We start from the raw sequence: 23107 nt of genomic DNA on the forward strand, positions 1-23107 counted from the left end.
AGTTCTTAAGTACCTATTGATTCAAACAGTTTTGTTGCTCTGGAAGATTAGAGGATGTATTCTTTACATCATTAGCTTACACCCTAATGAATAACCATCATTAATTACTGCTGTGCTAATAATAGTATTCCTTTGAAATTTTTCCTTGATAGCAAATTTTAATTGATACCTAAACCATATAGTTGAAATGTTTTTTAGAATTCTTATGTGGGGGTATTTTTAACTTCTATCTGTTATTATAATTCCTTTGGTTATTTTATTCTTTTTTGAATTACATTTATTGTGGTGACATTGGTTACTAAAATTACATAGCTTTCAAGTGCACAATTCTATGATACATCATCTGTGTATTGTATTCTTAATTTTTTTATCTTTCTCTAATTCTCTCTTTGAATTTGAGATGATTATCAGAATTATATTAAACTGCAACTTAGAACTTGCCAGAAGTAGATGACAAAGTACTTTAAAAATCAGTAAAGTTTGAATATTTGTTGTATTTATAATATTGTAGTGTTTTCCTAAATTAATAATCCTGTTCAGAATACTCAGTAAGTTTCAGAAAACATTCAGATAAAACCTCGTGCTTTAACAGCTGCTGGAACCCAGTGTGAATATTGGCCTGGTGGAGCCTTGGGAAGCGAACCTTCCATAGGAAGTATGATTCAGCTTCAGCAGTCCTTCAGGGGCCCAGAGTTCGCGCATAGTTCTATAGATGTGGAAGGACCCTTTGCAAACGTCAACAGAGGTAACACACACCATTTGCTAATTATCTTGGCTAATGGTAATGACTCTTTATGTACTACTAGAGGCCCGGTGCACGAAATTCATGCACAGGTAGGGTCCCTAGGCCTGGCTGGCGATCAGGGCCAATTTGTGGAGTGACTAGCAGGGCAATCAGGGGGCCCCCACTGGCACCCACCTTGGCCGGCCTGACGCTGCCCACTCACCAGCCCCGCCCCCCGCTGCTGCCAGCAGTTGCCTCCCTCTGCAGGGCGACCAGCGGGGCGACTGGGGTGGGGTGCACACTGGTACCCACCTTGGCTGCCTGGGGGCAGCTTCTGCATTGAGCACCTGCCCCCTGGTGGTCAGTGTGCATCATAGCAACCAGTCGTTCCGCTGGTCATTCCGCTGTTCAGTCAGTTTGCATGTTAGGCTTTTATTATATAGGATAATCTTGTGCTGGGCTAACTACCATCAGCAAAACATGAGATTTGTATACTGGGTGTCTTCCATTGTTAAACCATCATGTACTGGTGCTGTCACTGATCAGGGCTGATGAAGTTACCTTATTCACATCAGGATTAGATGGTGCTTGCTGGCCAGGCTGTCCATTCAGGTTTTAATAACTGAACTTCTGGTCTGAATTCTCAGGTAGTTTAGTTGAGCAGTGAGAGTCTAATGTAGATTAACTGAGAAATATTAGTTTTCAGTCTTTCCCTCTGCATCTTTGATAAGTGTTGAAGGTGAGAGCAGGTTGCAGAGTAGAATACAAAACCTCAGTTATGTAATACAGTATTCTTAGTCAAAAGAATATTTTCATTATTTTTATGTAATTTAGGTGTCCAAAACAGTTCTAAGATCTGTTTAGAATTTCAGTACCAATGAAAATCTGAGATGTTATAAGTAGCTCTGTTCTTGTTTCTTAAAACTGTAAAATTATTTATCTAGTAGAGGCCAGGATGAGGGATCCACTGGTGCACGAATCTGTGCATCAGGCCTCTAGTATGCATATAATCTCTTCTCACCCTCCCCTCTCCCCCTTCCCCTTTGAGATTCATCAGTCTGTTCCATGTTTCCATGCCTGTGCGTTGAGCGTCTGCCTCCTGGTGGTCAGTGCACATCAAAGCTACCGGTCAAATGGTCACTTAGACTTTTATACATATAGATTAGCAAAATGAAAATCATTTTTTAAATTATGCCTTTGTATTAACCAAATATTTCTTAAAATGTTCTCTCTCAGTAAATAGCATATGGTTACTTTTCATTTTATACCATTCTTGAACTTCCTTTTTGACTCAATATATTTCAAGAATAATAAGTAGGTAAAACCATAGGACAGCCTGGGAATGTGGGCGCTCCTCAAGTAGAAACTAATTGAACAGCCCATGCGGCACAGTTGCTTGATATTTGACCAGAACCACCAGTACCCCAGCAAAGACCACTGGTGACATTGATTGCTTTAAGCCCCAGAATAGAATTTGGCATTGGAGGACTAATTGCCTTCTAATATGTTATTCCAGAAGCTATGTTAGTATTAAAAGTGAAATTATATTACACTCTGTGATGCCTATTGTGACTTTCTAAAAATCATCTTGTCAAATGTCCTCTGGTGATTTTTTTTTCCATTAACTTATGAGAAATTTTATTTTCAGATGACTGGGATATTGCTGTAGCTAGTTTATTGCAAGTTACTCCCTTGTTTTCACATTCTCTATGGAGTAACACTGTCAGATGTTACCTCATTTATACAGATGAAACCCAGCCTGAAATGAATCTTTTTCTTAAGGTAAGGACATGTGTAAATTCTCTATTCAGTGATTTAAAATACAAGTTAATATTGTACCCTATTTCTGATTCTACTACATCTAAACCATTTTGGCTGTTTCCTAGCTCAGAAAATTTGTATCCTAGATATAATATGCTATAGTATATGTCTTAAAGAGTATAAAGCATTTTAGGCTTTTCTTAAGAGAAAATCTTGCTCAGTGTTATCAGTATTTTTAAATTAAGGAACTATGTGCTTTTGAGTGCTTCATTACACATTCTCCACAATGTTTAAGACCCTTGTTGATAGTGCCTGCTTTAGTTAATATCTGTCCCCCCAATCTTGAATCTGTTTCAGGTCATAACAAAGTTTAATCCTTGTTACAATTTTTCATTGCTCAAAGCAGCCATTAGGGGTAATTTAAGGCAGGGGTCGCAGACTACAGCCTGTGGGCTAAATCTGACCTGCTGTCTATTTCTGTAAGACCCAAAGCTAAGATTGGTTTTTACATTTTTGAATGGTTGAAAAATATCCAATGAACAATAATATTTTTTGACATGTGAAAATTACATGAAATTCAAATTTTCTGAGCTAGGAAACAGCTAAGTTATTAAGCTAGTATTATTTTTGTTTTATAGAAAAACTTGCCTTTTCTGTTAAAGACTTTTTATATATTTTTTAAAATTTAAATCAGAAAATATCCCCCATAACCTGTTCTAAAGCATGCTTTTTTAAAGTAGTATAAAACTGACTAGATCTTCAGTTAAATAAGTTGTGCTTTTACATGTTTTAATTTGTTTCTAGGACTATTCACCTAAACTTAAAAGAATGTGTGAGACAATGGGATATTTTTTCCACGCTATACATTTTCCAATAGACGTTGAAAATCAATACCTCACTGTAAGAAAATGGGAAATTGAGAAGAGTTCATTAGTTATCTTATTCATTCACTTAACTTTACCAAGGTAAACTGAAAATTCTGTGATTTATTACAGAAGTTAAACTTATAACTTTTTCATTTATTTGCAAAGGCTCACGCTCCTGACCCATTACTGGAAGCCATGTGTAACAGTATATTTGAGAGTGTTTTATACTAGATTTAAAAATATTAAAGTTATGTATGCTTTAAAATTTAATTTAATGCACAATTAAATTTAATGCACTCTCATTGTCTAATAATAAACATATATTTTAACACTAAGCTGGAACAGAGCCATAAAAACATCCATTTTTAGAAAGCTTCACTTGTTCTGCAACTGGCCTTTTCTGGCCACTTTTTATTGCAGTAAGCCCCATTATTGACACTTAGGTTGATTGACTCTTTGCTGTCACTGTGCAATATAGTAAAAGAAATACTGATTTCCAATCTAGCCTTTTATTGGAAGACTGTGAAGAAGCTTTCCTGAAAAATCCTGAAGGCAAACCACGATTAATTTATCATCGTTTGGAGGATGGGAAAGTCAGTTCCGACTCTGTCCAGCAATTGATTGACCAAGTTGCCAACCTGAACAAGACCAACAAAGCCAAGGTAAAATTCTTAGGGTTGCTTTTTAAGAACATGCTTGGTAGCGGCAAGTGCTAGAGCAAGGGCCATGGCGTAGGAGTGGTCTGGCATTTTGGAGAGAGGAAGGAAGCCAGAGTGGCTGGAGCAGAGGGGGGATTAATAGGAAAGGTAAGAGGGCACTGATAGTGAAGAACCCTGGAGACCATTTTAAGGACCTTGGTTTTTTTACTTGGATTGAGATGGGAAGCCATTGGAGGACTTAAAGCAACAACAGAAGAAATTTTATTCTGAGAAAGGTCTCTTAGGCTGCTAGGTGGAGAATGGACTGTGGATTGGGGGGTTGTGGGAGAGATCAGAGTTGGAGACATGTAGTCATCCAGTGAGAGGTGCTGGTGGCTTGGACCAGGGTGATGTAGAGGAAGTGATAAGAAATGGCAGGATTCTGGGTAAATTTTGACAGTAGAGTCAACAGAGTTCCTGACAGATTAATTGCAGACTATGAGAGAAAGAGAGGAATAAATAGCAGTATATGGGGGAAAAAAATATGACCTGTGAGTGGACAACTCAGATTCTTTTCTGTACTTCTTTTCCCTCCAACCTTTTTTTAATTTTCTTTTTCTCTTTTTCTTTTCTATCTACTATTGACCAAGGATTAGTGTAAGAAGGAGCCTTTTCATAGTGACCTTTCCTAGGAGTACTGGGAAAAGCAAAAAACTGATGATGCGTGAAGGAGATTTGATCATCCTAGATTCATGGTGGAATACACTTTAGAATGGAGATTACAGGCTTTGTATGACTGCACACTGAATTAACTTGGTAGATATCTATAATGTTAAGAATACAATTGAAAACAACTCTAGGATTTTTAAAAAGTTTTTGGTTCTCTTTGTTTCAGCCAGAAAATAAGATCAAATGTGAATACAAGCATTTTTCTTACATCATGTAGTATTGAAAAAATAGCTTGAGACTAGCATAACATTAAACCAAAGAACCTAAGCCAAAATAAAGTGCTTTTTTATTATAATCTTCAGAACCATTTCTTTTTTGTTTGTTTTTATTATCACCTTAATCCACTAGATCTCAATAGGAAAAGATATTAATTCATCTTCCTTATCTCTATTCTATTCTATAAATCTTGCTTTTACAAATTTGTATACTATAAGGATGAGTTTATTTTATGAAAATAGGATAAAATAAGATCTCTTTGCCATATTATAAATGTAAATGTAGGCTAAACTTTCATACCAGTTCACTTGATATGCTTTCTAAAACCAGTGTTTATTGTAATCTTAACAGATATTATCATTTATTAGTAATACACATATTCTTTACAGATAGGGCATTCTTATTTTTTTAAGAATGAGGAAGGGAAAGAGAGAAATATCAATCAGTTGCCTCCCCCACGTTTTCCTACCTGGGGTTGAACCCAAAACCTGAGCATATGCCCTGACCAGGAACCGAACCGGCCACCTTTGAGTGTATGGGACAATGCTCCAACCAACTGAGACAATTTTATATAGCCAAATACCATTTTGCATTTTTTGTTTTGTAGAATTAGCTTTCCTGGCATAAAAACTGATGTATTTTAAAGGTTATATATATTGAGTGGTTATTGCAACATTGTTTTATTACAGCATTGTTCATATTAAATCCCTTCTATGACCTTGGACAAGTTTAACTTGTCTCAGTTTCCTCTTCTGTGAAATGGAGGTAATCACAGTGTTTCCCTCAGAGGGTTGTTGTGGATAAATGAGCTACTATACACGGAATGTACTTAGTACAGTTCAGTTTGTGACACGTAAGCACTATAAAAATGTGTCCCACCCCCACTTCCTCCTGTTGTTATTGTTTCTTCTTGTTGTTAAACTTCCTTTTTTTCCAGATCATTGATCACTCAGGAGATCCTGCAGAAGGTGTATATAAAACTTATAGTTATGTGGAAAAGATTATTAAGCAGGTAAATATGCATCTCCTGCCAGATTGCATCTAAAATTTTTAAGACTGTTTTCCATAAATTTGGGTTTTCCAGAGAAAATCACTTGTTTGTTTTCTGAAAACAAGACTCAGAGAGAGTGCCATTGTTTCTGTTGGGAGTTCATCCTGCAGTATCGTATGGTATTACTAGTACCATAAAACTTTACCTCTCATCTGTCTCACAAAGCTATTTGATGCTTCAATACCATTAAGTGTAAAATAATTATGAAAGTGTTAGTTAAGAAGTATTTAAGAGAATATGTTTATTCTATTTAATAGTGAATCTCCTCGGATTCTGTGTGCACCTTGAATTTTTTATATTAGAAAAATCCTTCTTAAATTTTTCCACCATATTATTACTAATAGCAGGGGTGAAAATACACCTTTAGAGGCCTGGAGGTATCTGGAGCTGATGTCTCAAGTATTAATCTTGAAAATTTATGAGAATTATATATTCTGCTTAATAGTATACCTGTGTTTAATTTTAATATAAAAATCATTTAAAATCATGTATCAGCAAAAATGGCAATAAAGATGAAAAGAAAAATAAGCCTTCATCTTTAAGTGAAATGGGCACAAGAGGAAGATATACCATGTTTAGCCTGTGGTTGCCCATACTTGCCAAAACCTCCCTCAGGGTACTACGCTACTTGAGAAGTAAGGGATTAGATTCCTTTTAAAAGTGAACTTGCATTACAAGTACTATGGAGATACGTTATCAGAGAAAAAGTGAGCCCTAAAACATGAGAAGACTTCTGGAAATGCATTTTGTATAATGTACCTTAGTATACATAGTGACATTATCAATTTTGATTTTCTCAACGACAATTTTGAACGTATAAGTTTATTCTTTTAGGTACTATACGAAAGGCGTAGGTGAAGCCCACCTTAGACCTGTGTGCTAACGCTGCTGCAAGGTCTTTACGCATTTCATTCATTTTCATGTGCTTGCTCTTGGTGTTCAGGACATCCTAGGCTTGGAGAACACAGACCTGGACACTAAGGATTTAGGCAGTGAAGATTCTATTCCAGAAGAAGACGATTTTGGTGATGTTCTGTGGGACATACATGATGAACAGGAGCAAATGGAAACTTTTCAACAGGCTTCAAATTCAGCCCATGAGTTGGGATTTGAGAAAGTAAGTTGGAATATTGTTCCAAGAAAGATCAATCTCCATTTAAAGGCTGTATTATCATTGTGTTTTGACCTAAATATAGTCAAGGTTAATATTTGTGTTAATGTCTGCCCTCATGGCTTGAGTAACTATTTTGAGACATGTGCTTAGGTACATATCATATGAAAGGTATGTGACACAAAATATACTTATGAACATCAAACATTTTTAGTTACAGATTAGAATTTATAAACCACATGTTCATTATGCTTCCATCTGCAATTCACCAGATCAAGATTAGGATATCTAGGAAGTTTGATAAAAATAGTAAAGCAATCTGTTCTTCCAGTTCTTGGAGAAATCAAAATATCAAGCATTCAGAAAACAAAGCACAGTAGTTAATATGATAGGCAGATCACGCCTTACATATCTAAAAAAAACTAACAGAATTTGAAGTACTCAAAGAATCTAAGTCCAAGTTCAAAAAATTTGGAGTGCTTTTTAAATTAATGTAAGAACTAATATTTTAAAGAATATTGTACAGTTGCTATCACTAACAGCTATATTTTTATAATTTGAACTGTGTATGTTTATGTCCTAGTTTCACCATTTCCCAACTAGGGGTTTTGGTCAAGTTACTTAGCTCTAAACTTGGACTTTTTTGTCTATAAAATGAGAATAATTAATAGTACCTACCATTGTTGGGTGGATTAAACCAAATAATGCACGTAAAGCACTTGGCACAGTACCTGGCACATGATCAATGTAAAATTGTTATTTTATAAGAGAGCTATTATTGTGATTTTATAAATGAGGAACCTAAGATTCAGATTATGGTTTGCCTAAGAGCACACAGCGAGTAGATTGCAGATCTGGGCTTTGAACCAGAGACTTTTAGCTCCAGATCCTATGCTCTTTTCTTCTGTAGTAAGAGGTCTTAATTTGGTAACCATGGGTCTATAAATGGGCTTTATTTAGGACAATGAACTAAATTGTTAGGATTTGCAATTAAATCAATGAAGTCTTTGCTTCTTCAGAGGCCTCATTGCTATTAGAATTATTTGAGTTCCTAGAGAATATATTCTGTATTTAAATTTGACAAACAGAAAATTGAGAAACTATACAAGGTAATCAGCCTATCTAATAAAAGAGTAATATGCAGATTGACCATCACTCCAACATACAAGATGGCTGCCCCCATGTGGTCAAAGATCCTGCCCCCATGTGGACACAAGATGGCCACCACAAGATGGCCAGCAGGGGAGGGCAGTTGGGAGGAACCAGGCCTGCAAGGGAGGGCAGTTGTGGGCGATCAGGCCAGCAGGGGAAGGCAGTTGGGAGGGACCAGGCCTGCAAGGGAGGGCAGTTGGGGGCAATCAAGCCTGCTGGGGAGGGCAGTTAGGGGTGACCTGGCCGGCAGAGGAGGGAAGTTGGGGGTGACTGGGTCTGCAGGGAAGGGCAGTTAGGGGTGACCAGGCCTGCAGGGGAGGGCAGTTAGGGGCAAACAGGCTGGCAGGGGAGCAGTTAGGCATCAATCAGACTGGCAGGGGAGTGGTTAGGGGGTGATCAGGCTGGTAGGCAGAAGTGGTTAGGGGCAATCAGGAAGGCAAGCAGGCGAGCAGTTGGGAGCCAGCAGTCCTGGATTGTGAGAGGGATGTCCGACTGCCCGTTTAGGCCCGATCCCAATGGACAGTCGGACATCCTCGAGGGATCCCAGATTGGAGAGGGTGCAGGCTGGGCTGAGGGACACCCCCCCATGCACGAATTTCGTGCACCAGGCCTCTAGTTTATTATAATTGCTGGAAATTTCTGCTACCCTAAAGCAAGCCACAAACTACTTATTACAAATTCCTTTAAGTCTTTATCAGCTGTCATTTAGACCACTGGTACAATTAATAACATTTCAGCCCCCAAGGTAACTTTGGAATCTCCTTAATAGTTACTGAGATATTTTGGTTTTCTGAACGTGTCCTTTTCAGCTCTGAACCGGTTTTTAGTGTCTGGGGAAGCCTGGGAAATATGGTTCTTGGACTTTGCCTAGAGCTCACTTAATTTCAGAAAGATCTCAGGTGGCCTGTCCTAACCTGATTCTCTGTAGCAAGTGGGAGACTTCAAGTCCTCAGATGAAACCTGCTCTTGCTTGGATCTGTCCTCAGGAAGCCCTGGAAACTGAGGTGGTCTCCAAAACAGGTGTTTTGACCAGGAGATCAAGGATGCCTGTGGGTACCCCTGTCAAAGCCTTCTGTGGTATTTTCTGGGGTTTAGGTTAGTACAGTGGCCTCCCTGCAGCATTGTGCAAAACATCTGAATTTTGTAAAACCCCATGGGGTTCTTAAGTGTAGTCCCTCCTTCATTATTCATCACAGTACTAGGTGTAGAAGAAATTGGGGCCCATTTGTCATTTGCTACTTTAGGCATATTTAACAAGTCATAAAAATAAGCAATTATGAGGGGTCCTATTGACTGAAAATAGATTCCATTTTCTCATGCAGCTTTTTACCAATGATTTCAGAGGGTGTTGACTCTATTTCCTATTCTAAGAGGCATGTGCTTTCTCACAATTTAAATTCATATTTGTTTCTAGTATTATCAACGCCTCAATGACCTAGTGGCGGCACCAGCACCAATTCCACCCCTGCTCATATCTGGAGGACCAGGTTCTGGAAAGTCCCTGCTTTTATCAAAGTGGTATGATGCAGTGCAATTAAATTGTTACCATTGTGTCGCTTGAATTACCAAATTCATTCAACAAATGTCTGCCTTCCTGCCTAGTCTGTACTAAACATTAAAAGAGCAAAAAGGAGTGAAATAATAGATTTGTGCTTGAAGTATACACAATACATATATTAGAGAGAAGATACAGAATGAGAAAGGAATAGGAAATGTGAGCATTTGTGATTATGTAGCTAAATGATTAGGTCAGAGCTAAGGGAGTGCTTTGTAAGGGAGTGGTTGGTATGACATCGAATTAGGTGAATTCTAGAGGGGGTGTGCCTTTATTTTCATTTATTGGCTTCATCTTAAAGGTTACATTGGGATTTTAAATTATGTGAAACAAGACAAAGACTATTTAGAGTGAAATAAGTCATAAAGAATATAAAAATAGATGATAACCTTTAATATGAATGCAAACTAGTTTTTCAAATTATAGACTAAGGTTCATATAAACTAATAAACTCTTTTAATTTCATTTCAGTTCATCATATTTAAAGATAATTAGTAAAAATATTTTCTTTCATAATTATTTACATTGAAGAATTAGCACATGTTGGTTCTTTTTTATTGCCTTTTATTTAAAGTTATGTTTGGAAAAATACTGTTTTTGTACTTAATAAAAGAAACTTCTTTTTTCCTCTAATACCATATTTGAAATTAGAGGGTAATGCTAATTTTACTAATACTTTAAATTCAAATGTATACTATTTTGGCTTATATTAGTTAATATCAACTTGTAATTATAATGAATCTATAAAATTTAATGGTTAATTTAAAAGGATCTAAAAGTAGAGAAAAAATGGAAACTTCTCATGTTTTTTTTAAATATATTTTATTAATTTTTTTTTTTTTTTTTTTTTTTTTTTTTTTTTTTTTTTACAGAGAGGTAGGGAGAGGGATAGAGAGTTAGAAACATCAGTCAGCTGCCTCCTGCACACCTCCTACTGGGGATGTGCCCACAACCAAGGTACATGCCTTTGACCAGAATCGAACCTGGGACCTTTCAGTCCTCAGGCCAACGCTCTATCCACTGAGCCAAACCAGTTAGGGTGAAACTTCTCATGTTTATTCAAAATTGACCATGTGATTGCTGATAGGTAGCATTTGATGCATAATGCACTGTGAATTCTTTTTTAGTTGACCGTAAAGGAGCTTTATCAGTCTTATAAAAGCTCTTCTTTCAGGATTCAGTTACAACAGAAGAATTCCCCTAATACATTAATTCTTTCTCATTTTGTGGGGAGGCCCATGTCAACCAGCTCAGAGTCTTCCTTGATTATTAAACGACTTACTCTAAAGGTATAGTATGCCATCTTTTTGAATTTTCAGAATTTTTATTTAGATTCAGATTTTGTTGGGGCTAAGTACCTGACAATAAACCGATTTTCATTGATTACCCATTTGTTTTGGTTTTGCATAAGATTAAAAATAATACTCAATATGATTGGTGACTTGGTTTTGGTTCAGAGTGCAGAGATAGACTAAGATTAATAGCATATTTATCACCAGCTGTGATAAAGTACAACTACTTCAGTCTGTGTGCTCTCATCTGGCAGCTGATGCAGCACTCTTGGTCAGTGTCCGCTCTGACCCTGGATCCTGCTAAGCTTCTGGAAGAATTTCCTCGTTGGTTGGAAAAACTTTCTGCGCGTCATCAAGGCAGCATCATCATCATTATTGATTCTATAGATCAAGTTCAGGTACTGTTTTCACTTTGTAACCCATTGATATACTCAGAAAGAGATAAAAGTATCAGTAATGACCATAGCAGGCATTTAATTTATATGTTCATGAGAAGAAAATATTGACATTGTTTCTTTATTTCTGCTTAATTTCTAAAGAGGAAACATGTGGACGTAAAAAAAATACTGTATGCCAGTATATGCTAATATCTTATTGGGAAAGACCAACTGAATTTTCACAATTAGCAAAAATGGTTCATTTTGACATATTTTTAGGGCTTGGACTTTTCCTTAAGTGTCCAGACTTTAGATCAGCAGCAGTAGTCTTTTGCCACTTGTTTGTCTACTATTATGAGATAAATCTTCCAAAAATAAGATTTTATCCTTAACAGTAATGAGAAACTTAAAGAGAATTTTCATTTTACCTGGGGAGCTGTTATGGGTTGTTTTGAAATATTTTGAATTAATAGATTGAATTTTGTTTTTATATTTTTAAGCAAGTTGAAAAACACATGAAATGGCTGATAGATCCCCTGCCAGTGAATGTAAGAGTAATTGTTTCTGTGAATGTAGAAACATGCCCTCCAGCATGGAGGTACGATGCTAACTTTAGTTCTTTCAGATTACATGAAATGTTTTAAGTACAAACAAGGCAAGGTTTTTCATATGTGTTTGTGTTTTTTGTATTTTTTATAAAAGTGGCAGTGAGGATGGGGAGAAGTGGACAATACCAGGATAAATATGCAAGCTATAGGATTTGGTGGGAGGTTAAATCTGGGATGTGAGAGAGGAGAAGGCTGGGATGACTCCCAAGTTTCTGACTTGAGAAATTAAGTGAATTGTGGTCCTATGAGCTGAATGAGAAGCACAAAGGACAGGCATGTTTGTTTTCTAACATGGTTAGTTTGAGTTGCCAATTATGACTTGAATAGTTGTCTCGTAGACAAATTTATGGATGAGGAAAATGGGGAAGGTCTGGGCTAAGACACCTGTTATCCTGAAATGCAAGCTCACTTTAACAGGCCTCTTAAAAAAGGGATGAAGTGGTTGAATTATGTGGGGCAGTATTTCTCAACCTATTTTTGCCCCACATGGAGCCTTTTTACTAATTTTATTCCTAATCACTTCCCTGCCAAGAAATTTAATACCACACATATACTATATATCAGTTTATGCATAGAAACAGACATGTGTATATATTTGTGCCTTATACATCAAAAGAATAAGATTTTTTCACACACACCTCCCAACAAACAATTTTCCCCACTCCACTGAGAATGCATATTGTAAAGTGAATAAATTTCAATTGGATTACAAATTACCTGTGGGCAAAGACTGTGTCTTATACTACTCCTCATAGGTACTAATACCTATGTTTACAATACTGTACTTAGAACTAGAAATATTTTACCACTTCGCTATCTAATGTCTATGCTATTTATTTTACTACAGTCTTTGTTGTGATTAATAGCAGAACTTAATGATGTTATAATAAATGAAATAATATTACTTAATAGGATTAACAAATTAGTTTTGCTTATTTAATAAAGGCAGTATAAAAAATTAATTTCTTTAGTGAGATTTTGACTTGTGGGTAGAGTACAGTTTTGGTGGTATTATTAGAAGAGAATTTCATTTTTCTTTTCTTTAAATAAAAGGTTGTGGCCTACACTTCATCTTGATCCTTTAAATCCGAAAGATGCAAAATCTATTATAATTGCAGAGTGCCACTCAGTAGACGTTAAATTGAGTAAAGAGCAGGTAAGTGTCTTTAATTGTGTTGCTATCTTTTTCTACCAGCTTTCCAATAAAACACCTTATATGAGACTTAATATATAATATTTTCTATTGTTATAAGGAAAATTGGAGTTTAGTAGTTAGTGTGTTAAATGCATTTGCTCTTAAACCTATAACAGATATAGAAGAAGTAATAAAGAAAATTGTGGTTGTAGCTTTACTATATTATATTAAGCAGGTATTTTAACAGCAAAAAGCATTTACATGTCGACTTCACCTGTGGCCCACAACCACACGGCCGTGATGCTGCTGGTGAGATGGCAGGAACTGCGTCATTCCTGCAGGGATGTTGGTTGATGGCTCGGTAGTAAAGGCCGCTTAATTCCAGGGTGGTTTGTATTTTTGTTTTGTTTTCTGGTTAACTGTGCAGGAGAAGAAGCTAGAACGACATTGTCGTTCTGCTGCAACCTGCAATGCCCTTTATGTCACCCTTTTCGGCAAAATGATTGCATGGTAAGTGGTGATTCTTTTATATGACCTTCTGCATGTTTTGTGTTTGCTGAAGACTGCTTCCTCACCGTGTGAAACGGAGATCTGATCGCTATGACAATCTCTTGGGCCACTCAGATTCTGTTTATTCTAACAGTGATACTAACAACCTGTGAGAATGTGACTTATAACTGAAGATCGATAACCTGTGAATTACCATAACTTGTTGAATATGTTTGTGTAATTTTCATCACACTAACCTTTTCCTTACTGGGGGTTGCAAAAGAAGGCCATCTTTGCTCTCGTTTGGAGCCGATCCATGAGTGCTCAATGTCACCTGCTTGAGACCCCTAGCTTTGGGGAAGTGAGGAGTCAAATGAGGCCTTAAAAATGTTACTTCCGGTGCCTTTGACAGGCAGTAGGTAGGTAGGAATTTGTAGCTGTCTCTGTTATCAAATTGTGATAAACCTTTTACCTTAAAATAAGTTATTCCATTTTACATATCCATCAGTAATTTGCTTTTAGATAAGCATTAGAAAGTTTTATTACTTTGATTTTTTCAGTACTGCCTCAGCCTACTTGTTTGTCCATTCAAAACCAGAGGTAAAAATGATTTTTTTTCATTGCAATAGATAGTAATCCTAGCACAACGCATATTCTAGACACTGAATCTGGTACTCTTGTCTCTTAATTCCACATTCTCATCTTAAGAACCAAATGAGGAAAACCAAGATGGCAGCATAGGTAAACACCTAAACTGCTGCCTCGCACAACAATTTCAAAACTACAACTAAAAGACAAAATGGACATCATCCAGAACCACAGGAAGGCTGGCTGAGTGGAAATTCTGCAACTAGAAGGAAAGAGAAAAGCACACTGAGACTCAGATGAGCTGCAGGAGGCAGAGGTACTGAGACACGCGCGTGGAGAGGACTGGCAACTGAGTGCGCGGCTGGCTTTCTCAAGCGGGGGGGAGACAAAAGCTCCCGAATGCACTGAACTCCAGTTCCGGCGAGACTCTGGGACCCAGACTCATACAGGGTGAAACTGGACTGTCAGGAAAGAGAAAAGCACACTGAGACTCAGAGGAAATGCGGAAGGCAGAGGTACCGAGGCATGCGTGCGCGGAGAGGACGGGCAACTGAGTACTCGGCTGGCTTTCTCAAGCGGGAGGGAGACAAAAGCTCCTGACTGTGCTGAACTCCAGTTCCGGGTGAGACTCTGGGGACCCAGACTCATTTGGGCAGAAACTGGACTGTCTGGCAGCAAGCGGAACTCGAGGGCGGCTTTCTCTCAGAGGTGCTTGCAGCGATTACCATGGGACACTGAGACACAGGGGCCTATTAGGTCAGGGCTGACTGGAAACCAATGCTGTCTGCTCCGCCCTGAGGCTCCGCCCCATCCAAGCTGAGCACAGAGGCTTTTTCAAGTCTTGTCTCATAAGGGTGTCTCCAGCACAGAAGTTCTCCCAGCATAGACGCAGCTGATCCTCATAGCCAATTGGCCTGGAGGTCAATTCCTCCCAGTGATACCAACAACAATCAAGACTTAACTACAACAAGACTGTGCACACAGCCCACAAAGGGGTGCACCAAGAGTGTCCACCTCAGGTAACTGGGGAGGCTGAGCCACTGGGCCCTATAGGATACCTAGCACACAAAGCCACTCTATCAACTCAGGGAAGCAGCCAAAATGCGAAGGCAAAGAAACAGGTCACAAATGAAAGAAATGGAGGAAAGCAAATAACGATATAGAATTCAAAACCACGATTGTAAGGTTTTTCAAGAATTTCCTAGAAAAGACCGATAAATTTAGCGAGACCCTCGAGGATATGAAAAAGGACCAACTAGAAATTAAGCATACACTGATTGAAATAAAAAATATTATACAGAGATCTAACAGCAGACTAGAGGACTGCAAGAATCAAGTCAAAGATTTGAAATACAAAGAAGCAAAAAACACCCAACCAGAAAAGCAAAAAGCAATAAAATCCAAAAATATGAAGATAGTGTAAGGAGCCTCTGGGACAACTTCAAGTGTACCAACATCCAAATTATGGGGGTGCCAGAAGAGAGAGAGCAAGATACTGAAAACCTATTTGAAGAAATAATGACAGAAAACTTCCCCCACCTGGTGAAAGAAATAGACTTACAAGTCCAGGAAGCACACAGAACCCCAAACAAAAGGAATCCAAAGAGGACCACACCAAGACACATCATAATTAAAATGCCAAGAGCAAAAGACAGAGAATATTAAAAGCAGCAAGAGAAAAACAGTTACCTACAAGGGAGCACCCATTCAACTGTAAGCTGATTTCTCAACAGAAACTGTGCAGGCCAGACAGGAGTGGCAAGAAATATTCAAAGTGATGAAGAACAAGAATCTACAACCAAGATTACCCAGCAAAGCTATCATTCAGAATTGAAGGTCAGATAAAGAGCTTCACAGACAAGAAAAAGCTAAAGGAGTTATTCACCACCAAACCAGTATTATATGAAATGCTGAAAGGTATTCTTTAAGAAGAGGAAGAAGAAGAAAAAGTTAAAGATAAAAATTATGAACAACAAATACATATCTATCAACAAGTGAATCTAAAAATTAAATGAATAAAAAAATCTGATGAACAGAATAAACTGGTGAATATAATAGAATCAGGGGCATAGAAAGGGAGTGGACTGACAATTCTCGGGGGGAAAAGGGTGAGGGGGATGCGGGAAGAGACTGGACAAAAATCGTATACCTATGGATGAGGACAGTGGAGAGGGGGGTAAGGGCAGAGGGTGAGATTGGAACCGGGTGGAGGGGAGCTATGGGGGAAAAAAGAGGAACAATTGTAAAATCTGAACAATAAAGATTTATTAAATTTAAAAAAATTTTAAAAAAAGAACCAAATGAAAAAAAATCTAAAACTTTGACTTGTCCATATTTGCACTGTCCCTTCCTGCTTCCCAATTGAGCAGTGAATCTGGCCTCAGTGCCTATCAGTAGCTTGAGTAAGTATAATTCAAGAGTGTGAGTCACTTTCTATACATTTCACAATTTTTATTGAAATTATCTACTTAAGAGGGACTATGGACCATTTCTTTTTGTTTTGATTTTTTTCTCTTCAGATATATTTATATTTAAAGAAACGACTGGTAAATATTGTGTAATAATTTAAAACACCCTCCTCTCGCCCCGGTTTACTGATTTTCTTTAGCCTGATGTTTTTCAAATTCTGGCTTTAAAAATTTTAATTTGCATGGCTAGCTAACTAATAATACTTATTTATAATGATTTTCCTGCTTCTAGTATGTAGGTAGCATGCTTCTAGATGATAGGAACCATGTCTTACTCATTTTTATGCTCTATAATGCATAGTAATTATTTGAATTTAATAAGAACGAGCATTTATTTATTGAATTGAATTAAATGGTACACTAAAATAAACTTGATGACTCCAGCAGCCCCATAAAACTACCATTTTTCTGTATCAGGTTTTATTGAATTCCTGTTCTTATTAGTTGCACTATAAAATATAGAGATGACATTGTGATATTTTTTTGTTTTTGTTTTTTATTGATTTCAGAGAGGAAGGGAAAGGGAGAGAGAGAAAGAAACATCAATGATGAGAGAAAATCATTGATCAGCTGCCTCCTGCCCGCCCCACACTGGGGATTGAGCCTGCAACCCAGGCATATGCCCAACAGGGAATCGAACTATGACCTCCTGGTTCATAGGTAAACACTCAACCACTGAGCCATGCTGACTGGGCAAGACCACATTGTTTTTAATCTACCCCCAGTTTTCACAGATGTTGGCAGTCTATAAGAAATTAAATCTATTTTCAATTCCAACAGTGCTGGGAGATCAGGCAATTTAGATAAAATCCTTCATCAGTGTTTCCAGTGTCAAGATACAGTTTCATTATACAGACTTGTTCTGCAATCCATCCAGGAGTCCATGGCAAATGATATGGATAAAGAACTCATGAAACAGGTAAAGTGTAGTAAATTTATCAAAGGAAGATTATTTTTGCTTTGTTTACATTTATATGTGAATTCAAGTAAATAGCAAATTTTGGTAAATTTGTTCTTAAATACGTTTCAAGCATATACAGGAATGTGTGCTTGTGTCCAGAAGTGATATCTTGGGAAATTTGCATTTTCCTGATTATCATTGAGATTTCTTATCTTTTCCTGTTCATTGGTTATTCTTGTTTCCTGTATGTGACTTCTTTGTTCAAGTCCTTTAAACATTTTTTAATTGAGTTGTTCGGATCTATAGGCATTCTTAAATGTTCTGCATGCTGAGTACAAATCTTTTTTATAGTGTTTTCAAATGTCTTTTTCCTTATCTTTCCTTGTCTTATCTTTTAACTTTGTGGTGTCAAAGTTTTATCAACAGTTGCTTTTAGGGTTTATGCCTGTGTGTTTTCTTTTAAAAATGCTTTGTTCTCATATATATTTTCCCCTTCAAAATATTTGACAGTTTTGTTCTTCATGTATAAACCCTTAATTCATGTTGATTTGTTTATTATATGAGGAAGGAATCTACTTTTAATCTTTTATTATGTGGGTGTTTTACTAAATAGTACATCTTTTCTACTGATGCCATCTGTTGAGTGTCAAGAATATGGACACATGAATCCATTTCTAGGCTTTTCTTGATCTAATTTTGCCTATTCCTTGCCAGTACCAGTGTCTTACCTATTAGAACTTTAAAGTGAACTTTAACATTTGGTTGGACAAGCTCCCTGTTAATACTATTCTTCACAATTTTGATGGCTAATTTCCTGTGTGTATTTTTAGAATTGGTTCAGCAAGTGCCGTGGAAACTTACTTTGGAATTCTTTGGAATTGCATTGAACTTAGAGATTAAGTTAAATAATTTATATGTCTTTTCCTCTATGGAAAGCTAAATGGCTCTTCATTATTTAGTCATCTTCTTTAATGAGTTTCAATAAAGGTCTTACACAGCCTTTGTTAAGGTTTGTTTCTAAGGACTCTGTAGTTAAAATAATATTTTATTTGTTTTAATTTTTATTAAAGAGTAGTTGGCATTCAACAGTATATTAGTTTTAGGTAATTTGACATTTATTTATCTTATGATGTGATCACCACATTAAGTCTAGTAACATTTTTCACCTTGCCAAGTTATTACAATATTATTGAATATAACCCCTGTGCTATACTCTACATTCCTGTAGCTTATTTATTTTATAATTGGAAGTTTATACCTTATTCCCCTTCACATTTTTACCCATTGAGGATATAGAAAAAAGGAAAACCTAATGCACTGTTGATAGGATTGTGAATTGGTGAAGCCACTATAGAAAACATTATGGAGATTCCTCAAAAAAATTAAAAGTAGAACTACCATACAACCCAACAATTCCATTTCTGGGTATTTATCTGAAGAAAACAAAAACACTGTTTATTTGCAGTATCCAATATATGGAAGCAACCTAGATGTTCATTGATAGATGAATGGATAACGAAGATGTGGTACAGATGCACTGGGGAATATTACTCAGCAATAAAAAAGAATGAAATCTTGCTATTTATAACACCATGGATGGAGCCAGAGGGTATTATGCTAAGAGATACATCAGACAAAGAAATAAATAAAATGACATTTTGAAATTGTTTGTTATTAAATTCAGTTTCAATTTCTGAAAACTTACTTTATATTTAGCAATGTTGTTGAACTCTTATAGTTTGAACCTTGATCCATTTTTATGTTAATTTCTCAACTTGGGGGCTCCTGGGGTTTTGCCTTTTCATCTTACTTTCTAGCTCATAAGTATCCCATGTCTGTGGGCTAATGTTTTCCTCATGTTTCCCTTCCCTGAGGGTACAGCCGTTGGAAGGTCCTGGTGTTGGCAAGCACTCTAGTTCCACCACTTTGCCTCGTGGGGCATACGGGCTTGCCTTCCATCCCCACTGTGGGTGTGAAAATGCAAGCCCTGAAGTTACTGGGGCGGCTGCCTATCCTCTGTCCCCACTTTCCCAGGGACAGCATCCCTAGCACTTAGCCCTCTGATTTTCACTTTCCTATCATTTTTGACAGCTGGAGGATTTCCCTTTCTTTCCCCCAGCTCCACTGTGCTATTAGAAATATTTTGTTATATGTCATCTGACAATATCAGACGTTTGTAGTAGAAGGACTGTTTTCTTCCACCATTTTCCCAGGATTGGGACTTCGTCATTCGTTTTAATAATACATTTCCTACAGTTTTAACTTTCTTTTTTTTTTTTTTTTTTTCAAATTTTTATTAAGGTATTATATGTGTACATATCTTTCCATTGCCCCCCACCCCCACCCCACTCCCATACATGCCCTCACCCCCCAATGTTTTGCATCCGTTGGTTACTCTTATATACATGCATATAAGTCCTTCAGTTGATCTCTTATTTCCCCCACCTCTCCCTAACCTTACCACTGTAATTTGACAGTCTGTTTGATGCTTTACTGCCTCTGTAACTATCTTTTTGTTCATCAGTTTATAATGTTTTTCATTATCCCCAAATGAGTGGGATCATGTGGTATTTTTCTTTCATTGACTGGCTTATTTCACTTAGCATAATGTTCTCTAATTCCATCCAGGTGCCTACAAATGGTAGTAATTCCTTCTTTTTTACGGCAGCATAGTATTCCATTGTGTAGATGTACCATAGTTTTCTGATCCAGTCATCTGCTGACGGGCACCTAGGCTGTTTCCAAATCTTAGCTATTGTAAATTGTGCTGCTATGAACATAGGGGTGCATATATCCTTTCTGATTGGTGTTTCTGGTTTCTTAGGATATATTCCTAGGAGTGGGATTACTGGGTCAAATGGGAGTTCCATTTTCAGTTTTTTGAGGAAACTCCATACTGTTCTCCACAGTGGCTGCACCAGTCTGCATTCCCACCAGCAGTGCACGAGGGTTCCTTTTTCTCCGCATCCTCGCCAACACTTGTCGTTTGTTGATTTGTTGATGATAGCCATTCTGACAGGTGTGAGATGGTATCGCATTGTTGTTTTGATTTGCATCTCTCGGATAATTAGTGACTTTGAGCATGTTTTCATGTGTCTCTTGGCCTTCCTTCTGTCTTCTTTCGAAAAGCTTCTATTTAGGTCCGTTGCCCATTTTTTTATTGGATCATTTATCTTCCTTTTATTAAGTTGTATAAGCTGCCTGTAGATGTTGGAAATTAAACCTTTATCAGTGATACCATTTGCAAATATGTTCTCCCATACAGTGGGGTTTCTTGTTGTTTTGTTGATGGTTTCTTTTGCTGTGCAAAAGCTTTTTATTTTGATGTAGTCCCATTTGTTTATTTTCTGTTTGGCTTCCATTGCCCTAGGGGCAGTATCACTGAAAAAGTTCTTTTGGCATATGTCTGAGATTTTGCTGCCTGTGGATTCCTCTAGTATTTTTACGGTTTCCCGTCTTATATTTAAGTCCTGTACCCATTTTGAGTTTATTTTTGTGTATGGTGTAAGTTGGTGATCTAGTTTCATTTTTTTGCATGTATCTGTCCAATTTTCCCAACACCATTTATTAAAGAGACTGTCTTGACTCCATTGTATGTTCATGCCTCCTTTGTCAAATATTAAATGCGCATATTGGTTTGGGTCGATATCTGGATTCTCTATTCTGTTCCATTGATCTATATGTCTGTTCTTGTGCCAGTACCAGGCTGTTTTGATGACAGTGACTTTGTAATACAGCTTGAAATCTGGTATTGAGATCCCTCCTACTTTATTCTTCTTTCTCAGGATTGCTGTGGCTATTCGGGGCCTTTTTTTATTCCAGATGAATTTTTGGAGAGTTCTTTCTAGGTCTGTGAAATACGCCGTTGGTATTTTAATGGGGAGTGCATTGAATCTATAGATTGCTTTGGGTAGTATGGACATTTTAATGATGTTGATTCTACCAATCCATGAACATGGTATGTTCTTCCATCTGTTTACATCTTCCTCTATCTCTTTTTTCAGTGTCCTGTAGTTTTCCGCATATAGGTCTTTTACCTCCTTGGTTAGGTTTATTCCTAAGTATCTTAATTTTTTTGGTGCGATGGAAAATGGGATTGCTTTTTTAGTCTCTCTTTCTGTAAGTTCATTGTTGGTGTATAGAAATGCCATAGATTTCTTGGTGTTAATTTTGTATCCTGCTACATTGCCGAATTCATTTATTAAGTCTGTTAGTTTTTTGATGGAGTCTTTCGGGTTTTTTATGTACAATATCATGTCATCTGCAAATAAGGACAGCTTTACTTCTTCTTTTCCAATTTGGATACCTTTTATTTCTTCTTCTTGTCTAATTGCAGTGGCTAATACTTCCAGTACTATGTCAAACAGGAGTGGTGAGAGTGGGCATCCCTGTCTTGTTCCTGTTCTTAGGGGAAATGGTTTTAGTTTTTGCCCATTGAGTATGATGTTAGCTGTGGGTTTATCATATATAGCTTTTATGATGTTGAGGTATGATCCTTCTATTCCCACCTTGTTGAGAGTTTTTATCAAGAAAGGGTGTTGGATTTTGTCTGCAGTTTTAACTTTCACTAAAATTTTTCTATATGTATCTTATCTTCAGCATGCTATATTTTATATAGACACTATTGTCAACCTTAAAAATAAAGCAGCCAGTTATTTTATTAGCAAAATGGGTTTATTCAAGAATGGCAGAGAATTGCAATTGGGGACAAGCAAGCTAAGGCAAAACCATAGGCAAGTCCAGATAACAAAGAAGGGCCTGTTTTTAGAGCTTAATAGCTAAGGAAATTGGGGAGTGTTGTTTTGAACAAAAGTTCATTGGAGAAGAACAAGAATTCGAGGTTGTGACAGTTTCTCATTGGCTGCAAGGGCAGGAAGGGGTCCTCTTTTTCCTAAAAGCAGGAGATGAAATTCCCATGTGATTAACGTCCTCCCTTGTTAAAATAATCCTCTTCCTCTCCCTGCTGGGCATGCAGGCTGCAGTGAGTGACAGGTGCATGAGATGTGCTCCTTTCAGGGCTGCCTGACATTTTAAATGACATTTCCTTTATTTTTCTCTCTATCATATTCTTGATTAGTGTCTTTTGGGAAGTGTGTTTCATTCTAAAAAAATCTATTTAGTAAATCATTTGAATTATAAATTTGAATAAGAAATCAATAAGCTTAAAAGAATTATGGAAATTTTAATGGCAGTTATGTAAAAAAGTACATTATGATCATTGTTAATGTGTTTTTCTGCCTAGATTCTCTGCCTCATAAATGTTAGTCATAATGGTGTGAGTGAATCAGAATTGATGGAACTCTATCCAGAGATGTCCTGGGCTGTCTTGACCTCCCTTATTCACAGTTTACACAAAATGTGTTTGTTGACTTATGGTTGTGGCTTGCTCAAATTTCAACATCTACAGGTAAATGTTATTTTAATCAGGTTTTTTTTTACTTACAAA

The 23107-nt window shown here is 37.1% G+C and overlaps 1 protein-coding gene across 5 annotated transcripts in view; it reads left to right on the forward strand.

The window, feature by feature from the left end:
- Positions 1–23107, forward strand: part of NPHP3 (nephrocystin 3) — a 39021-nt gene that overhangs the window by 4618 nt on the left and 11296 nt on the right. For 2 of the 5 annotated variants that reach the window (XM_080672198.1, XM_080672199.1), the window contains exons 4-17: positions 593–745; positions 2373–2506; positions 3290–3450; positions 3857–4013; positions 5872–5946; positions 6929–7102; positions 9663–9766; positions 10978–11092; positions 11350–11493; positions 11973–12070; positions 13134–13236; positions 13643–13725; positions 17541–17679; positions 22904–23068. In XM_080672198.1, the coding sequence (XP_080528324.1) occupies positions 593–745; positions 2373–2506; positions 3290–3450; positions 3857–4013; positions 5872–5946; positions 6929–7102; positions 9663–9766; positions 10978–11092; positions 11350–11493; positions 11973–12070; positions 13134–13236; positions 13643–13725; positions 17541–17679; positions 22904–23068 (1805 nt within the window). Of the gene's footprint in view, positions 1–592; positions 746–2372; positions 2507–3289; positions 3451–3856; positions 4014–5871; positions 5947–6928; positions 7103–9662; positions 9767–10977; positions 11093–11349; positions 11494–11972; positions 12071–13133; positions 13237–13642; positions 13726–17540; positions 17680–22903; positions 23069–23107 lie in introns of those variants that run through there. The other 3 variants (XR_013960812.1, XR_013960813.1, XR_013960814.1) reach the window with 3 other exon arrangements.

The sequence above is a fragment of the Plecotus auritus genome (genome assembly GCF_963455305.1).
Source record: "Plecotus auritus genome assembly, chromosome: 6".
NCBI classification, from domain to species: domain Eukaryota; kingdom Metazoa; phylum Chordata; class Mammalia; order Chiroptera; family Vespertilionidae; genus Plecotus; species Plecotus auritus.